Below are 19519 nucleotides of genomic sequence, written 5' to 3' on the forward strand. Positions count from 1 at the left end.
AAGGTTGAGAAATAATAATAAAAAAAAAATATGGGAAAATTAAAACCCATTTTGTCCCTATTCTCAAGAATCACTGAAATATCTTTTTTGGTGGAGGAGAGTAAAAAGCTGCTTTTCATTCTAAAGCTTGACATTTTCTATTTTTGTCTGAAATTATTGTCAATTTAGCAAAACCAAAAATACCAGTGTTGAAACCACCCATTGACCGCAATATGAACCCAAGAACCAAACCTTGGTTGAACACAAAGAAAGGTGAAAGCCTGGATTTAACTAAATCCTTGAGTGGTCTGGTTTTTTTGGAGTTTCACATTGTCTTGACTGGTTCCAAGTTTAATTCAATTTTAATTGCAGTGAGCCACAAAGATAGATTACTGGTAGAAAAAGAATCTGATTTTTAAACAAGATGCAGTCTGACAGTGTTACAGCACGTGAAGGCAACTGGAAAAAAAAAAGCTCAAAGTGTTTCCTGACTGGCTGACAAAAACAAGAAAAGAGCTATGGTGTCCACAGAGAGACAAAAAGCAAAACAGTAGTCTAACTGCAGTCAGCCCTATTTTTAAGTTGCTAAATGGATAGCTTGGATATCCTGAAGTTGAATTGTTTGGAGGAGTTGTGAGCAGTAAGGCTGGTCAAAGCTGGACAGAGAACAAAGCGTATTTCAGCTTTTTTAAAACAACTCCAATTATCAAGATCTTCACAGCAGCTCATGCAAAACAATTTCATAAACCTTTACATCATTTGCACTTTGCATAAAGCTATTTTCTCTTAAGTCTATTGCGCAAAAAAAAAAAAAAAAAAAAAACTCTCCAAGCCATTTTTAGTGCAATATATAATGTAGGCATAGGCAATATAAGGACAGGTCATCAGAAAGGCAAAAACATATGTATCATTTCCGTAGTGAAACATAATGTAGACAAACTTTTGATTATATGATTAAAGTTAGATTTCTGTATTCTCATGTTTTCTAATTTACACAGAGTAGCAGAGAGTATACATCCTCGAAAGACTTTAGAAACTATACTTATAGAGCAAAAATTTCATGCTAATTTATATGTGTAATCTGAACAAAAAACTTGTCCTATTGCGGCTAATTTCTGTTTGCACGAAACAGCAATTTGCTGCCGATGCGATTAAGTAAAACGTGTCTTCTTAATCTCGCTCGTTGAAGTGTGCCTAATTTTCTTAATCAGTCTCACTATTGTACGAGGCTGATTCTGTTATGACTCAAATGCTGAATGAATGGCGGGTTACACAGTAGGAGTGAGTCACTATCAAAGCTATATTTGTGCACGGAAGTGTGTTTGTGTGACTGCGCTTGCCCTGCCTGCCTGCGGATGCAAGTATACAACTGTGTGTGTTTGCCAGCAGTTAGCAGGGTTATGAATCGGATCAAACGTGCACAGCGACACGCAGGGACAACGGATCAAACGTGCACATGCATGCTGCCTGAGCTGGACTGAACAGAAGGGCTCTGACTGGGCGTGACTTTGATCCTGACCACAACATCCGTTCCTCCGCTCCAGTGCTGTTTTTCTGCTACTCATCTGCCTCGTGTGCCCCTCTGGTCATTTGCCCTGGTCTCAAGTTACTTCTCACAAAGCTTCACATAGGGCTGAGTGTGGTTTTGAGAAAAACAGTATCCAACAGTGGGTAAGTGGACACTCGATGTTTAGCATCCTTGCTGAAGCACGGTCAGTAGCTTTTGGAAGAGAGTTAGAGCTAAATATGATATAAAAATAAAATTACATCAAAAAAAACAAACCACGCACATGCTTTTTTTTTTTGTTTGATCGATGTAATTACTAACACATGAAAACTACTCGCATATGCGTGCACGACTGTTGAACCACTATCCAACTCTTTTTTTTTTTTTGCCTGTTTTCAAAGTCTGAACAACTTGGGGAACTTAAACGTTGCTTGTGCCTTTTCTGTCACTCTGTTGCCACTTATAGTTCCTAGCAGGAATGGTGCAAATGATTTTAGGTGGAGTTTGGGCATCTTCTATCGCAACTTCATCAGGCAAAGCTGCACTGCTCAGATGATTTCTGTCACCTTAATGAGGAGTAATGTAATGTTTTAATAATGCGAGATCTTGTTACACCTCTAATAAATAAAGTCCAGTTTCACCATTCACCTCAATTAATAATTGAAAAGGGTTCAGTTGTATATAATGTGATATCATTGAAATGGAGCTATTGTGTGAAGGCTTCAGAGGTTTGTTAGAGAAAATTAGTGAGCAAAGTGTCATGAATATGCCCTCTGTCCAGTGTGACTGAAACTGAGATATTTCGCAAATAAACCTTTAGCAATAAAATCAATTTCTAGACTTGCAGTGCTGGCACTCACATACCACAAGACTTAAACCTGCTATAGCATCAAAAGGTGGTTCTACGAAGAGCTTTAAACATAGCTATTCCACGATTTTCAAAGTCGCGTTTGTAAAAGATTTTCTAAATCGTTTATTCTTTTTTATCTACTTAAAGATCCTTTTATTACTTTGTTTCTCTGTCATAAAAAATCCCCCCCACTCCCCCCCCCCCCCCCAAAAAAAAAAAAATTACTTTAAAGTCTGTTGTTTCAACAACACAGAATGTGGAATAATTAAAGGAGTACATTTGATTACTTTTGCAGAACCATGACACCCCCAAATATAAAGCCAAAGCTGCTCTTCATCAGAGTTTTGAGTTCATACCGACTTCACCTTTCTACACTGAAGATCTGAAGTTCAGAAAAATAGATTTTTTTTTCCACCATTGTGAGAAGAATTTAAAATGTTATCTTGAAATGTACAAAGAAGAAGAAGAAGAAGAAGAAGAAGGAGAAAAAAACATGGGTACTAATGTAAAAAATATGACATCTGGGGAATCTCTTCCTCACTGTAGTTTCGATCAGTTACTGACACCTTCTCATAGCCAGGAATTAAATTTCAGTCTGGGAGAAACATATTCATAGACTAGCCTGACAAAATGCTTTTAGATGAAGATATAGTGTAGAGACTGATTGTGTTAGATTTTAGTGGCTCATGAGGGAAATGAAGCTAATAAGCTAAATCTTAACATGTCAAACTTAATAAAACATCTTCCGACTCATTGCCCAGAGGAGCACAATGAATTTAGAGTAATAAGAGAGTAGCAGTCAGAAGCATCTGAAGCTGTAGCTCTCCTTAAAGAAGAGAGTGATTAAACTAAAAATCTGACAATTACACAGAAGGAATCAGAAAAAAACTCATATGAGAAGAACCACTTGGAGTAAACCATCATTATTGAATGACTATTTGTGAATATTGCATTATTTGTTAGGAATGTGGATGTAAATTTTACAGAGGTAAAATGCAGAGGAAAAGCACAAACACGTCAATTAGATCAAGGCTATTTTAATCTTTGTGAGATTGTTCGAATTTAAGTAGTACATTTGTTAAAAGATCAATTTTGATAACAAAAAAAAAGTACAGTGGTTAGTTTATAAATGAAGGGATTTAGCATCAGTTAATAGTGATTAAAGCAGCAACACACACATAAATCTGTTTTAATGAGATCTGGTAGGATAGAAAAAACATACAGTAGCGTAGCATTGTGAGGTGAAAGTAAAGTGATGCATGGTTTTGAAAGGGTCAACGTGTCGTGGAGCCACGTTCGGCTGCAGTTCAAACTCGACGGCCTCGTTTACATGGAGCCGATTTCCAGTGGAGCTGTAACATTTTTGTTTACGCGTCTCCAGTGATGAAGCCTCTGACTTTTTGACGCCGTTTCTCAAAGTAAAACCTGGAGTCGTGCTCTTTATATTCTATTCTAATGGCATCGTCGGTGTTCTGAGGAACGCTTTAAAGCTTGTTTTAAAACCGAATCTTGTTATAAGCTTTAACACAACATTCTCCTTGACCTGTCTGCCATGTTTCTAGACCTTCATGACGCTGCTTATTCTTTAATGTTCTCCTACGATGCTCCGAGGCCTTTACAGAACTGTATTTATATCGAGACTGAATTACGCACAGAACTCAAATTTTGTTCTGTTTTCCATCTTTCTTATTTTCATTTCGAGGTATGAGAGAAAAGATAACATGAAAGCGAGCCACATTTCTCAGATTTTCATTTGCAAATGAGCTGACGTGATTCTCTTTATATCAGTTCCATCCATGACCCTGCTTGTGTTGGCCTGTGGTAGCTGCTAGTGTTCTGCCAATGAGTCTGATTTCCTCTCACTTTTCCTGGACACAGTGTTTGCACAAGCATCTCCATAATCCTCTTGTCTAGGATTTGGCTGCTGCTGTTTTAGACGAGATGAAGACAATTCTTCCCACTGTGTAAATGTGAGCACAGCCTTTGACACTTTATTCACGTCACTTTTTTATTTTTTTTAAAGCACGTGTCCATTTTTTCCTCCCTCACGCTCCCAGTCCCTCTCTGCGTAACCCTCCCACCCCGACTATGCCTGTTCGGATCGATCCAGCCATGTCTCCTGGTCCCACATGTCATCTTTTTTCTTTGACTGACTCTCCTCTGCCTTCTGCTTGGTATTCTGGGGTTGGAATGCATGCACCATCTCAGATCCATCAGATCCGATAGTAATGCCGCACCATGACTCTATGAAATAGCAAGATGTGTGCAGAGGGAAGACGGGGATGGTGAAACAAGAGTGTGTCTTTGTGTAGTGGGTGAGGTTACTGGAGTATAGGTCAGTGGTTTGTCAAAGGAAAGAGAAAGGTAGGTTGGTAGATATTTTATTTGTTTTATGGCAACACTTAAGTGCTTTATTAATGGTGTTAATTGTGTTATATTGAACACATAATGTACTATAATGAACACAAAACCTAAAATAATAAGAATAGACTAATCACTAAAAGAGCAACGGTTCATGGCTAACTAAAATGATTGATAACAAACGTAAATTCTACATACAGTCCCTCTCTGAGGGAATTATGATACAAAAAGATGAGGCGCAACGTCTACCCTAAGAAAATAACTTTGTGAGCGATGTTTGTGTGTGCAACGTGCGTGAAGGGTTTACAAATCAAGACTATCTGCTTCAGCATCTTTTTCATTACTTTCGAAAACCTTACAAGCATGAAAATGGTCAACCACAAACTCGTCAACAAGGAAGCAGACGCAACCATCGACGAAGCGGATGCTGTGATTATTTCACCTGGAGTGAATTTATCTCAACTGCAAGGATTGATATTTAAGCTGCTTGATTGACGACGCTCACAGAGCTTCCTGATCAGAACAAGTGTTGAAGCAACTCCAAAATCAACACCCACCAACTCAGAGTTGGTAAAATTGAAAAACAAAAAAAAACAAAATCAACGCTACAGGTTTTGCAACTGTGTCGAGGAATGTAGTGTCTGTAGCATCTGTGAGCCACGTGGCACTCCTGTTTAAGGAATTTTAATTAAAACTGAATTAAAAAATATACTTTATTAATATAAATACAAAACAAATGCACTATATAAAATCTCCTTCAGGGTCATTGTGCACGGCTTAGCCTGCAGATGGAGAGAATTTCTTTCAGCAGATTATATTACAGAAGATCTCTTGACTCTTTTGCTCTAATAATTATGATCCTTTGAACCGACAGAAATGTGACAGTTCAGACGTCTTAATTTTAGAGGTATGATTGATTAATCATCAGCAATGTTAGTGAAACTGATTTTAAAATCATTATTTAATCACAGTTAAGTTATGATTTAACAAGAGAGATCTATTATGGTTATGACTTAATATTACTTGCGAAGTATTATTTTTTAACAACTCAATTCAGAGCGGGAAAAAAATTGCTTTGTTGTTACCCTTGAAGCCAAGCATATTATTTTTTTCCATTCAATATCTCGTATTTCTGAGGTAGTTGTTTGAAATACAAGCTACGTATTCCATTTCTGGTTGATGTGAAATTGTGCTCCTGTTGCATGCCACTCCGCAGCTCTGAATTTCATCTACTTTATAACAACATTTTCTAGAAGTGAGTTTATACGGGCCACATTCAGTGCAGCAGCATAAGCGCACACAGCTTCACAGTGCACATTCCTCTGCAGTGCATCCTGCATATTCCTCACACTTCTCATTTTGTTCTCTTTAACTCGCTCATCATTCCTTTCTTACATGTCAAAGCAGAAGCAGACAAGCAAGTGCTGATCATTTTGATGTTTTCTCATTTTTCATTTATTAGTCGCTCTCTCTTTTTTTTTTTTGCTCTCTTCCTTTCAAAAGCCTCTCAATCCTCAGTGTGATCTCCCCCATGGCTTTCCTCTACAGCAGTGCGTTGCCTTGGTAATTACCAGTTGTCTTAAACAGACAGATGGAATAAGAGAGAGTGACGGGCAATTTTCCCAGAGTCTGCTTTCCCCATATTTGTGCACGTTACTCCTTTTTTTTTTTTTTTTTGCACCTGTGTTATATGTATGCATGCTTCCCTTCTCCTTCTCGCCTCTTCCTTCTTTATGTCGCTCCTCCTTTCACTAACTTCTTGTGAGTTTGTGCGCAACTGATGTGTTTGTGTGAAAAGCAAAAAAAAAAAAAAAAAAAAAGGAGAGGAATTACCTGACAAGATGTGTTAGCTGAAGATGGGAGTGCGATAGTCTCATCTCCTTCTCGTGTGCTGGTCGTTTTAGATGCCAGGTGTCACTCTGGACCACCACAGGGGACTCAGAAAGCATCGCCTCCCTTTCTTCTTTTCTCTTTCTTTCCAGCACGGCCCAAACATAGCAACAGGATTAACTAAAGGGCCATTTCTGTCTGTAAAGGATTAGATAGGTGAACGATGTAAGAAGAGAGTCAAGCATATAGTATATCAGCTGCTGACATCTTTTTTATCACGTTTCAGAGGTCACTTTATCTTTATGTTATCCATTTTCTTCTTTCAGGCTGGCATGATCAGGACAGAGAAAGAGGAGTTTTTTATTGAACCAGTGGAAAGGGGTGATGGAGTAATAGAAAAAGAGGAGGACGGAGGAGGAGGGAGGACACACATCATCTATCGCTCGTCAGCTGTTAAGAAAGTGCCCATCAGCAGCCCAGCGGCGGACTACCACTCCAGAGGTTAGTCTGTGGTTCCCATGGTGCTATCCTCCACTTTTATACATCCTTGACTAAAAGCTCTTCATGCACACTTCAGCACCATTCTCATATTTCTGCATCTCCTTGAACTTAAACCATGCGGACAAAGCAGAGTCCCACAGTGTTGGTGCAAAAACTGCCAAATTACAGCTAAAAAGAAAAAAGCTTTTCTCATCAGCATTTTCACTTCTAAATATTTTATTTGCTTAGCTATTTTTTATTTTAAAAGTCTACGGTGCCGCTTGAGCTGTAAACAGCGATTCAATTAAAAAGCCAGCTCTGCTCGTAAAAGTTTGACACAAACAACACGGGCCATTGTTTTCCATATGTTTTGTAATACAAAATGTTTAAGCCACGTGGACAAAGCAGTAAATGAGTCCCACACACCTGAGTAACACATATGGTCATACTTACTTTTTTTTATTTTGCTTGGCCCATGTTCTGTCTGGCCATTTGGGGCATTTCATGCCAAGTGAAAACTGAGTTTGGTTGACTATCCTGCTGTGAATTGCGTCATGTAAATTTACACACTCATCTTATAGTGTGCTGTAACTGTCCTGGAAGGTGAATTTTTTTTCAATTTCAGAAAAACAAAAAATAAAAAAAACATGCTTCCATAGTCTTTCATTGCATAAAATAGAGGAAAATTGGAAACATTATCAGCTTTGTTGCTAGCAAATAATTAGTCGGGTCAGTAACAATTATCAAATCTTATTAGTTCTTCAATTTCTGACAATGACGCACTCGACTCGGGCTGAATAACGTATGGCACCCACCCTATCTTTCTCATACCTTGTTTTTATCGGACTACGATATGCAAAGACAGTGTGTCATATGCTGCTATCAAAATTAAACTTGTACTCAAATGTACCCTGCTGCTGGTGCATTCACTTCCCAACAAGAAAGGTGTGACATATGGAGCAACACATGGTCTACTGATAATGGCAACTTCAGTAGCTAAAATAAATTTACCAATTATAGGCATTATATATATATATATTTTTTTTTTTACTGAAATGGAAAAAAAAAAAACTGAAACATCTTGAAGGGACTTTAGTTTATTAATTCAAGGATCTGACACAGCATGCCAGCTGTAGGATTAGACAGAAGGCAAATATGCAAAGTGGTTAGAAAAACCAAGTTGGAAATATAATCATGAAAGAAAAGTTACAATTTAGTTTAAAAAGTGGCTTTATGTTTGTTCAACATCCAGCAAATATGCAATAATTGCATAATTGCAATCAACTTTTTCTTCCTCTCGTCTTTAACTTTAACATCTTAATGCTGACGAAGAAAATTAAATTTGAAATATAATTTCTACTTTCTTTTGGTAATTTTAAGGGTGTTCAAGTATGTGCGAAACTATATATGTATCGTGAGTCTATATATATATATATATATATATATATATATATATATATATATATATATATATATATATATATATATATATATATATATATATATAAAGCATGAAAGGGGGAATAGAAAAAAGACAAAAAATACAGCAATCCAAAGTTCAAAACAGAGTCTACACTGGGTAAAAGTGGAAGTGTTGCACTTTTTTTTTCTAGCATATAAGTTCATAACACAATTGCAACATGAATAGTAATTGCAACGTTTCCTGCTAAATATGGCGTTTTGTCCAGGGAGGTGGAGTAAGTCTGCAGATCAGCACCTAACAGACCGACACCCTTCCTAGGAGAATAAAAGCTCCCAGTGTTAAACCATCTGTCTGTAACTCTGAACTAGTTGTCACAAAAAGCAGGAAGTGAAATCTTTACATCGTCCAAGAAGACATTGTAATTTCTGAACAGTTTCTGGGCAGCACTCACACAAACGTTTTCCAGATTTTCTTTTCCAAAAATATTTGGACGCTTGTGTAGGAGGACTTCGACTAATATCAAAGGGGGACCATACAGGTGTGAGTCGAAGCTCATTATAATGAGTGCATTGCAACAGATGAGATCTGTGTCTTCCTATTCTGAGCGGTTGACTCGCGAATGTCTAATAATATACCGAGAGAGTGAGAGAGTTTCCATAGGAACACCCAGCGAGGACAGACTGCATTTGAGTAACATAAATCTGCTCCCAATGTTACTAATGCCTGGCAATGCATCCTCTTACAGCCACGTCTCTGCAGCCTGACCACATATACACGCTGGGGAGAACAGGGAAAAGTTTATTGAGAACACAGGCATGTAAAGGATGTAACCAAAAAGCTTACACAACTCCCCTGACTGTGAATTTACACTTTAGAGCACACACACACACACACGCACACACCCTGCATGTGTGCAGACAAAGGAAACACACACTGTCTCTCAGTGCGTCTCACTGCTCCTTGTTGCCTTTGAATCTGTCTTTCTAATGAAGAGTGGGGTGCGGATCAATAGCGTAGGATAGAACAGGCCGCTGTGTGTGTGTGTGTTGGTGTGTGTGCGCGCGTCTGCGTGCGTGCACGTTACAGCGTGGGCATCAGTTCTGTGGTCGTCTGGCTCTGAGAGCTGGGATTTTCAAGGCTAAGCAGACAGACAGACTGACAGACAGACAGACAAGCAGGCAGGCATGTGCTGCTCCCAGTGGTATTTCATGTGGATGTCTCTCCACTTTTCGCCCCGTTTTTTTTTTTTTTTTTTTTTTTTTTTGCTTTTTGTCTTTGCTATTTTAGAAACATTATGCAAACACAAAGTTTACCTTCCAGCTGTTGCATCATGTTGTTGTAACATCAGACATATAGGAAAGCACCTTGCAGAGTTTATGCAGAGCTTGACTTCTAATTAACACCAAAACTACATTTGTTTTATACTTTTTTTTTTTTGCCTTTTATTTCTCAGGTAATCACTCCTGCAGATCGATCAGGCACATTAACATCATTAATTAAGATTGATCAATCATTTCTGTTAATTCCCCCGTGTTAGGCGTGCTTCATCCGCACCCTGACTTATTTGCTCGGCAAAGTCAGAAGGAAGGAAGTTATATTTAGCGAGGTAATACAGGATCTGAAAAAGAACAGAAGGAATTAGGAGCAAGATTGATTGCTTTCTTGCACCGTAAGCCAGGGAGGTGTGAATCAATGCTCTAAATGGAGAAAGCGACCCTCGTTATTAATGTGGTACATTCGTCAATTAATCGCTGCAGCAATAGAAAATGAAAGATTGACTTTTTTGTTTTTGTTCCGAAGCGGACGGAGCTCCATCGTTCAATCTGTCTCTTCTCTTCTGTAAAATTTGTATTTTATGCTATTTCATCTGCAGCTTTGATCGTTGTCCCCGTTTTTTTTATTTCAAAATGTACTTTCCTCTTTCCGTTTTGTCTGTGGCATTTCTGTTTTCGATACTTTTCTTGGCCCACGCTGATTTTCGTCCTGTTCTTTTTCATCCCATAACCATAACAGAGAGAGCAGAGTTAGTGTTTTTGTCTGATATGACTTTGGTTTCTTGTTTCTCTGTGTTTCCAACTCGAGGGTATTGAGACTTTAAATGCCTAAATTTCTCAGCCACAGGGCAACTTTCTGTACTTTTTATAGTTTGTGTGGGGAAAAAAAAGAGCAGAATCTGGTTCATGTGGGGACATCAAGTTGTATTTAAGATGTATGGCATCAATCAGCTTAATTGTTTACATTTTTTTTGGCTGTAGTGACCTTTATTTGACAGCAAATGACAGAATAGTTGACTATGAGAGAGGCTAAGAGATGCAGAAAAGGTCAAAGGGTCGTGACGGCTGCATAGAGGTCCGGCGCCTCCATACATGGGTCGTGCGTCTTACACCTGCACCAAATTAGTTCAACTTTGAGCAGCCAAACGCAACAGAGTTCAGCACAAATTTCCTGTCCTTTGCAGAAAATCTGAATGTTTTTATGTCAACAAATCCTTGTTGCCTTTATGCTTTTATGATAAGCCTAATATTTGTCTCATATTCATACAGTTGTACTTACGAAAGCAGGCATTCTTACTTCTTTGTAGTATTTTAATCAGACTTTACCTTTTTATTTAGTACAAAGACAAGTGAAGGAAATGCTGCAAACAAATCTAACGAACAGAACCCTAGTAATAATTTATTATTATATCATATAACTGCATCCAGATGCTGCTTTGCTTACAGGTGTCAGTTTTATATATGGGTTTTGGCGACACACTCTGGTAGTTCACGCGTCGTCGTGCGTCTTTTGGTTATTTTTGTTTCGAATGTTTCAATGTGTGTGTGAGAGGGTAGCTGCTACAAAACAGGCCAAACCAAACTTGGTATGTATTCCAGATTTCCCAGTGCAAAAGACTGAACTATACTTTGTGGAAGTGATGCTTTATTAGTTTTCACTGAATTAGAAACCAATAATCTTTTGATTTTTAATCTATTTAACAGTTGCCGCAATGATTGATAATTTAATAGTAGGTAGTTGACATAAATGAATGTAAAGATTTTTTTTTTCCTTTTAAAGTGATCCGTTAAGTCTGAAACACCATAAATAATAATATTAATAGTTTATGAGCATGAGGGGTTTGCTGCGGATGACTACTCCTGCAGGCAATAATTATCCATCCATCCATCCACTTTCTTTACACCCTTGTCCCTCAGTGGGGTCGGGAGGGTTGCTGGTGCCTGTCTCCAGCTAACGTTCTGGGCGAGAGGCGGGGTCACCCTGGACAGGTCGCCAGTCTGTCGCAGGGCAACACAGAGACACACAGGATAAACAACCATGCACACACACTCACACCTAGGGGCAATTTGGAGAGGCCAATTAACCTGACAGTCATGTTTTTGGACTGTGGGAGGAAACCGGAGTGGCAATAATGATATATTTTTAATACTTTAGCCAAATTTAGCTGGGCTGACATTAGCTATAAGAAAACTGAACATTCAAGAACGTTTTAGGGCTACTTTATGTAACTTTGTGGCAAAAAAAGGGAGTGAAACACCAATAACATAACAAGCTCAACCTTACTGGACTACACGGGATTAAAACGCTCACTAGCGTGAGGTTGTACCAGTCCAAACTCCTGTTAGGTTTAACTGGACCAGCTGTATCCATTCTTGTATTTCTGAATCAAAGTGCGTCAAGTCGTATTCTAGAAGGCCAAAAAGAAAAAAAAGAGAAAAAGAAAACAACTCCTACATATGTACACAAGAGAGACACTTCACACACTTAGACACTCCATGTGTGTGTGTGCGAACGGCCCAGGTGCGCCTCTGGGAGGAAATTACAGTGCTAGGAGGGGAAGCATTTCAGCAGCCAGCTGCTTCCGCTCTCCGCTCTCTGTGGCCATTGGCTCTGTCCCTGGAGACCACCGCTGCCGTATTACCACACTCTGCGCGCCCCTGTATGTGTCACTGCAGCGCCTTGCATTCCTGCTTGTACTTTGTGTGTGTTTCCCTGTGCATCTGAGGGTTTTATGCCATGCCTGTTTTACTCACAGCTGACTGACAGCATTTGTGTATCTGCCGGTGTGTGCCTGCGAGTGCGCCTGTGCTGTACGTCCCTCAGCGTGTGCTCTCCCTTTTGCTTGTCAGTCTCCTCACCTGCTAGTAAACTCCCAGCAGGCCCTCCATTGAGCCGTCAGTCAGCACGCCGCAGCGCTGCCTTTAAACTGAACAAGTCTCTGGGGATAATAGCAGGGTGCGGCCGACCTCTGCTCCAGTCTGCAGCCAGCGATGCTGCACTGAGCCTCATGAAGCTTGTGTGTGTGTGTGTGGTGTGTGTGTGTGCGTGTGGATGTCTGGGGTTTAGTATCTCTGTTTGAAAAAAAAAAAAAAAAAAAGCAGAGGATGAGTTGTGGAAGCGAAGCCATGGAATATGACTGAAGAGGTAATGTGTTATTACAGTCCCAGTGATTGAGAGAGTGTCACTATAATCATGGTGATCATAGCACTGACAAGATTAGCACCTTTGTGGTGCCTCTGATGTGATGTTCATATTTTTAGAAGCTGATCTTGTTGTTGAAATATCACCAGGCCTACATACCATGGCTGAGCGCATTTTCTCAGACCTGTTTTTTTTTTTTTTTTTTTTTTTTCTGCCTGGTGCCCAGCGTTTAGTGCACTTTGGTTTATAAATTACCTCTTTATTTACAAATGAAAGAAAGAAAATAGACGATCTTTACTGGGATAAAGCAGCAGTTTAAAGAGCTTCAAAACATAACAAACTAAATCTATCAGTCTGGGATGGACAGATGGACGGACGGACGCTAATGTTCTAGTTTTTTGATCTCATGTATTATTCAAATGTTCTAAAAAAACAGAATATAAGAATTTGAATGTTATGTATTGGAATATGTCACTTTATTTTTAATGAATTTATGATATACGCGTTTTAGTTTCTGAAATGACTGAACTTTTTCATCACATCCAGACCTTTTTGTGTTCACCCAACTTTATTTTTCTAAAGATCAAGTGCTTTTGTCTTACCGAGGATGGCTTTTCACGATATCTCAAAGATCGTAAAGCAAAGTTTCAGAGTGTGGTTGAGGTTGAGATTTTACTCCTACAATAAAATCAAATCGACACCGTTAATAAATGTTAACGTAAATCAAAACATGTTCTCAAGAGGATCATAGCCTCAAGTGCTGAGCGACTGCAGTTTTGAGCTCCGTGAAGTTGGCCCACGTTCTGTCTCGGCATCCGTTATGCAACTAGCCAGCCTAGGGGACAGAAGCTCGAGGAAGATGAGATGGTGTGTGACTCCCTTCCTCCCACTACTGTCACTCCACAGCAAACACACTTGAAGCATGCACACCCACCCACACATATGTTGTGTTAAATCTGGCACTGCTAAGGGAACCACAGGAGCTGTAGCCGCTGCTAAATATTCCTTAAAGTTAGCAGCAGCACTTTCAGAGAATTACTGTGTTTTCTAATGTTTAAGTTTGACACAGTAGTAATATATTCTGTTTTGGGTCATTATTTTGAGCTTTGGCGTGAGTTTTGATGTCTAATTTTATTACAGCAATAGTATGAAAAAGTTTAACTTTGGTCCTTTGCTGTTTAGTAAATAGACTGTGCAGATCTCTGTAAGTTACATTCATGTGTGTTTGTGTCAGTTTTGTAAGCCAAGACGTGCATACATTTTTGTTTAGTTATTATTTTTAAGTCACTTATTGAGAAGAGTCTTTAGTTTACCTCTTTTATGGGCCCTCTGATTGTTTTTTGAACATTGTTGTTGTCAAATGCTTTGATGCATAAACTGGAATAGTAAGTTATTTCTTCAAAAATACCACTACCACCCGCAGTCCTGCAGCAATTTTCCTCTCTTTCACTGTCACATTTTGTCAAGTTTATTTGTTAAACTAAAACAATGCTTTATGCAGATCAGTTTGTGAGTGTAATTGCCCTTAGAATGAAAACCAAAATCAGCAAAAGTCAGAGTTTATAGGCCAAACCACGGAGAAAAACATGAACCAGTAGAGGCCAGTAAAGGCCTGATCTACACGTTTTGAGGCAGGATGACAAAAAAAAAAAACTGCACTTTAAAAAAAACATGGTACACTGAGACTGGATTATAACCTTATCTTAATCTGTTTATAATTGTAGTCTTAATTGATTTTTTTTTTGTTCTGCTAAATAAACATTACACGTAGATTAGATTACAGTGTGAATTTCGGGTCTTCCAGCTCAGCCCATGCACCATCAACTTGATAAGCCTAATCAGGTGCTGAATACACTATACCTGAGCTGGTGTAAAAAAAAAAAAAAGCTTCAGCTTCCACGGTATGAGGCGCAGTTCACTGAAACAGCACTGAGGGTAATGTAGCTGTGTGTATAAAGAGGATGTAATAGCGAGCCAACTGATTTGGAGGTTAATGGAGCCTCTCATGTGAATGAGGCTTTTATCACTCAGGATAGTCTGACAATTATGCGGCTTTCACAGCAGTTTCCTCGTCCTGTGAATGTATGTCTGTGATGTTCTCAGCCTCTTACGAGCCGTAAACATGCACCATAGGAGTGAAACGGCTAAATATGAAGTCTGTAAAGCCTGTCGGTTCTGTTTTTAAATGTAGGACTCATTTCTCATTTGTAGAGTTGATGATGTGGGTTTAAATGTACATCCAAGGTTCAGCTTAATGCTGATCGTGTTTTTTAAGAAATCTCCCCCCACCCCGGAGGATACGGTCTCCAGCTTGACCTTTTCACTCCAGTTGGCTACGTATGCGGATTGTAGTTCATGCGGGGCGTGTGTGCCTCGTTGCCGCTGTCTGATTAGCAAAGTGATGTGTGGTGGTGGGAGTTTGTTACGCTCCAGTTTATTTGCCATTGCACCACCCCCGGGAGTTTAATTGAATAAAACACAGCTCTGTGGCTTCTCATTCAACAAATGCTTTATTGCAGCTCATAAGGCTCAATGAGATACACACACATTCATAGCTCAGACAAACTGCACAGGTGGAGTGAATCTTTTTTTTTTTATTTATTTTTTTATTCCTTGATCTTGGTGTTTTTTCATCTGATTGGCACTTCAGTCGCCGTGTCCCTGGCAATAGCATACAGATAATGAAACCACTTGTTCTTTGCTACAGTCAGTTAGATAACATACCGCCATTTTATCAGCTTTTATATCAACTTTTATACTCTAGTGCCTTCAGTCCGTAAGACTACCAGTTTTCTTCTTTTTTTTTTGTTTTTATCTGACCTTAACTCTAAATACCGTCATCTGAACCTTTCAGACTTTAAAAGAGCTTCCCAAAAGGAGCAAAACCTCCTCAGTAGGAAAATAATTTTGCTGTGTAGGCCAACCACTGTCCTTTTTCAGCCTAGAATCATATATTGAGAGTGCTCCATATGTCATGCCCAACTTTAACAGTACACAATGAGCATGTAGCAAAAACTCAGGTTGGTTGTGAGGAACCAAACCACAGCTGGTCACTCTCTATGGTCAGAACGTCCCTCAGATTTAAAAATGGCATTTAAAAATGATGGGGGAAAAAAATACTGCGTTTGATTTGCAGAGATGCGTTAATTGATGGAATTAACTTTCTCAGTTTTCTTTGGAATATCTGCTTAGGTTGTTTTCAGGTTTGTTTGATTATGTTAAACGTTTTGTATAGTTACTACTTGATCATTAAAATACATATAGGCATGACAATTGTTATATTGGAAATGTTAAAATATAATCAGTTTAAACTGAACTGTCATCCCGATTGTTGTTATTAATAGATTTCACACTAAAAAGGAAAACATAATTGAAATATTTGATACATAAATCATATTTGAACTTAATTGATCATTTCCTGCAAATGTTACCGTTGCAACTCTGATTCGTAGATGTCACCATTACTCCTTTTGATGCTATGTGCTATAATCAGGATTTATTTATTTCCCTAGATACTTCATTGTCTCAGCAGCACAATGAAACACAGAGGGGAGAACTTGTCTGTCGCTTGCACAAATGTGGGTTTATGGTTATTAATTTGAAGTGGCAATAAACATTAATTTGCAAGTAATCCTATTGCTAGTACTCATCAAACTTATATTACTCAGTAGAAAAAAATGTGAATAAATATTGAGCGGGATTAGCTTGTACCAACATCTGCTCCCAGTTGCTTCATGTGCCTTATTAATGATTATATTCATATTCTCAAGGGCTGTTCACCAGTTCAGATCTTTTGGGTGTTGTGTCAATGGAAAAAAATAAATAAAATCAATTTGTTTTATTTGCACAATGTAACCGATGATGCAAGTTTTGGATGGTCACACGTTTCAGTTTATTACCCGTCTCTGTGGTTTTGCAATAATCACACAAGAAGCTATAGTAAACAGATCAGTGTCTCTGAAGTGTGTTTGTGGCAGCAGTTTTATCTGCGAGGCGTGTGAAAACCAATCCAATAAAGTCACTAGTTTACACAGTCGGTGGACAGTATCCATGGAGGAGGGTCCGCTTTTATGTCATGTGTCTTCCACAGCTGTGGTCACAATCACACTGAGACAATTACAGAGCATGCTGGCATGCCTTCAGTGCCTGTGCACATACTCTTCCTCTCCTGCCATATGCGTGTTCGTGTAGTGAGGCGAGGGAGATGGATCTCCCTCCATAACACATGTGCTGATGCCAGTGAAAACTTCTCTTTGGCATATTCCCCACAGCCCCCCATGATCCGTCTCCAGCAGTCCTCAGAACTCTAACTCTGGGAGATTTCTGAAAGGATTCCCAATCAAGCTGACCAACCCCAGTTTTCTGGCTCCCTGTCATCTTTATGTGTATGTGCGCTTTCAGTTTTTACACTGTCGCTTACTCCCCTGTTCTCCCATCTGCATTCTCCTTTTGACCTCTATTCTTCCTCTCTTCCTCTTTATGCTCGACCATCTGTCCCTTTACTGCTCTGCTCTCTAGTTTCTTTTCTCTTTTTAACTCTCTCAAGGCCTCCAGGAGCTGCTGAATGTCCCCAATAATAGTAACTAGTCAGGATGTTCTTTGTAAATATTCTCGGATTCATTTTTGAAAATTAACTGAAGATGCCTTGATGAGATTTCCAGTCGTTCAACCAAGTTTTAGAAATGTTTGACAGGCTCGTTATGATTTTACCAGATTCAAACATATTTTGATGTATATTCATATTGACCTTAATGTGTCAGCTCATTAAAGGAATTAAAGAAGACATGAGAACCAGAGCTGTGGCCAGAGAAGACATATTTTACTTCCACTTAATGGAAGTAAAATAAAACTTAAGCATATTATTTAAAAAACTCATCTGTTAAGTTAAAACAAGGAGATCTATGGAAGGATTACCTGTAATTTAACTGGTAATATGATGTTGCAGCTATCACGTGTAAAACAAAAATAGGAACATTTGAAGCTATAGAAATATTCTATAAAGTTTTTTTTTTGTTGTTGTTGTGCAGCTTTAGTGAGACAAAACAAGAACAACATATTTTGGTGAATTATTTTCACTCACACAGCAGATAAGCATGTCTATTACGAATATTTAACTGAGCAGCCGCACCAATCAGCCAGATAAATCCACCTAATTACCTTTAAAGGTAGAAAAAAAGGAGAAATTGTTCTGGTGAGATAGGAGATAAAGAAGTCTAATCTGCTTTAATCACACATCTGTTGAGGCTGTGTTACATGTACGCAATCAACACAGGCTTAAAACGAGAGCTACCCTCACTATACGTTTGTTTCTTGGTGAGATATTACGTTATGCTAAGAGGTATAATTTATCGCATGCCTGCCATCACACTTTCTTCAGCAAAACGCACACTCAGAGGCAGATGTGATAGTGATGTCTGCCTGTGGCATGCGTGTCGCTCACTCTGTCTGGATAGTTAGGGCTGAAATTGCCAATAAATAGTGGCCGGTGGCCTTCAGCATCACCAGCGGGGAGAGATTTGTGTCCTCGTACCTGATTGGCCCGGGGCGGAGAAAGAGAACAAACCATCCCGTTAATCAGGGAACACTGCGAGGACGCTGGGTGTGTTTTTCTGTGGCGGTCGCGCTTGTTGTGGCGCATTGTCAAACTTATGTGTGTGTACGTGTAAAAACAGAGAAACCCTGAAAAAGTGAGAGTTGTGTGTGTGTGTGTATGTGAGTGCAACATTTTTCCTGCTATTGAGACGTCAGCAGTGTAAAGCTGAGCCTGTGGATGACAGATGGGTGTTAAAGGCCACTGGAGCAGCAATGATTTAGATACTCACCGTATGTCTGTGCACAAACTTGTGGCTGCCGAAACTGTCATAAAACCCTACCTTACAGCCCTCTTTCACAAAATTTCACCTTCAGGGCTAAAAAATAAAATTCAGGATATCCATGATTCACTTCAAGATTCTCGTGGTATGATGCCATTATTATAAAAACCCCCAATTCTGACAGCATCATAGCATTTGTAAACACATTTTTTACTAAAATATATCTAATAGTTTTTAATTAAAACACAAAATAAAAGATATTATTGCAGCTGTACATTCTAGTTCAGTAGATTGCACTGACCTATTTTTTATGCTTTTTTTGTAAAAAGTAACAATGTGCAACTCAATATGATGAGTCAACAAACACCCACACACCAACCACTAACAGAAATATAATGCAACATCATACATAAAAAAACAAAACAAAACAAAACTATATTGTAAAGCCAGACCATAATTACATGCAGTGGATGCCATAATGTGCTTTGAGGTAGGGTAAAGTGTGAATTAATGTTGGAAAGAAAATTTTCCAAAGTTGTGGGGGGGGGGGGAGTTTGGTGTTTAAAACCTCCTAAGGCAAAAATTGCACAATGTGTTGTGTAAAAAGGTCTAACGTGGGAAAGATGTTTCTAATGCAGTGTGAGAAATTTCTTTTTTCTGAAGGTATGGTTCTAGATTACCAAGCTTGGACTAGATTATCAAAAATATATATTTAAGTCTTATCATGAAAGCAAAGACTGTATCTACCACCTAAAGTCAAGCTAGTAAAAAGATGCATTGGTCAAAAAAAAACACAAAATGAAGGTCTAGAAGTGGCGTAAAATTTTAAATTCAGTGGAAATGCATGACCTTATAAAGAA

The 19519-nt window shown here is 38.8% G+C and overlaps 1 protein-coding gene across 1 annotated transcript in view; it reads left to right on the forward strand.

Moving 5' to 3' along the window:
* The window catches only part of LOC106951010 (A disintegrin and metalloproteinase with thrombospondin motifs 3-like), a 112744-nt gene that overhangs the window by 61924 nt on the left and 31301 nt on the right, over positions 1–19519 (forward strand). The window contains exon 3 of the mRNA XM_015038241.1: positions 6854–7028. Coding sequence (XP_014893727.1) covers positions 6854–7028 — 175 coding nt within the window. The remainder of the gene's footprint in view (positions 1–6853; positions 7029–19519) is intronic.

This window comes from Poecilia latipinna, unplaced genomic scaffold (genome assembly GCF_001443285.1).
Source record: "Poecilia latipinna isolate Pla-1442-1.1 unplaced genomic scaffold, P_latipinna-1.0 Scaffold435, whole genome shotgun sequence".
In the NCBI taxonomy this organism is placed as follows: Eukaryota; Metazoa; Chordata; class Actinopteri; order Cyprinodontiformes; family Poeciliidae; genus Poecilia; species Poecilia latipinna.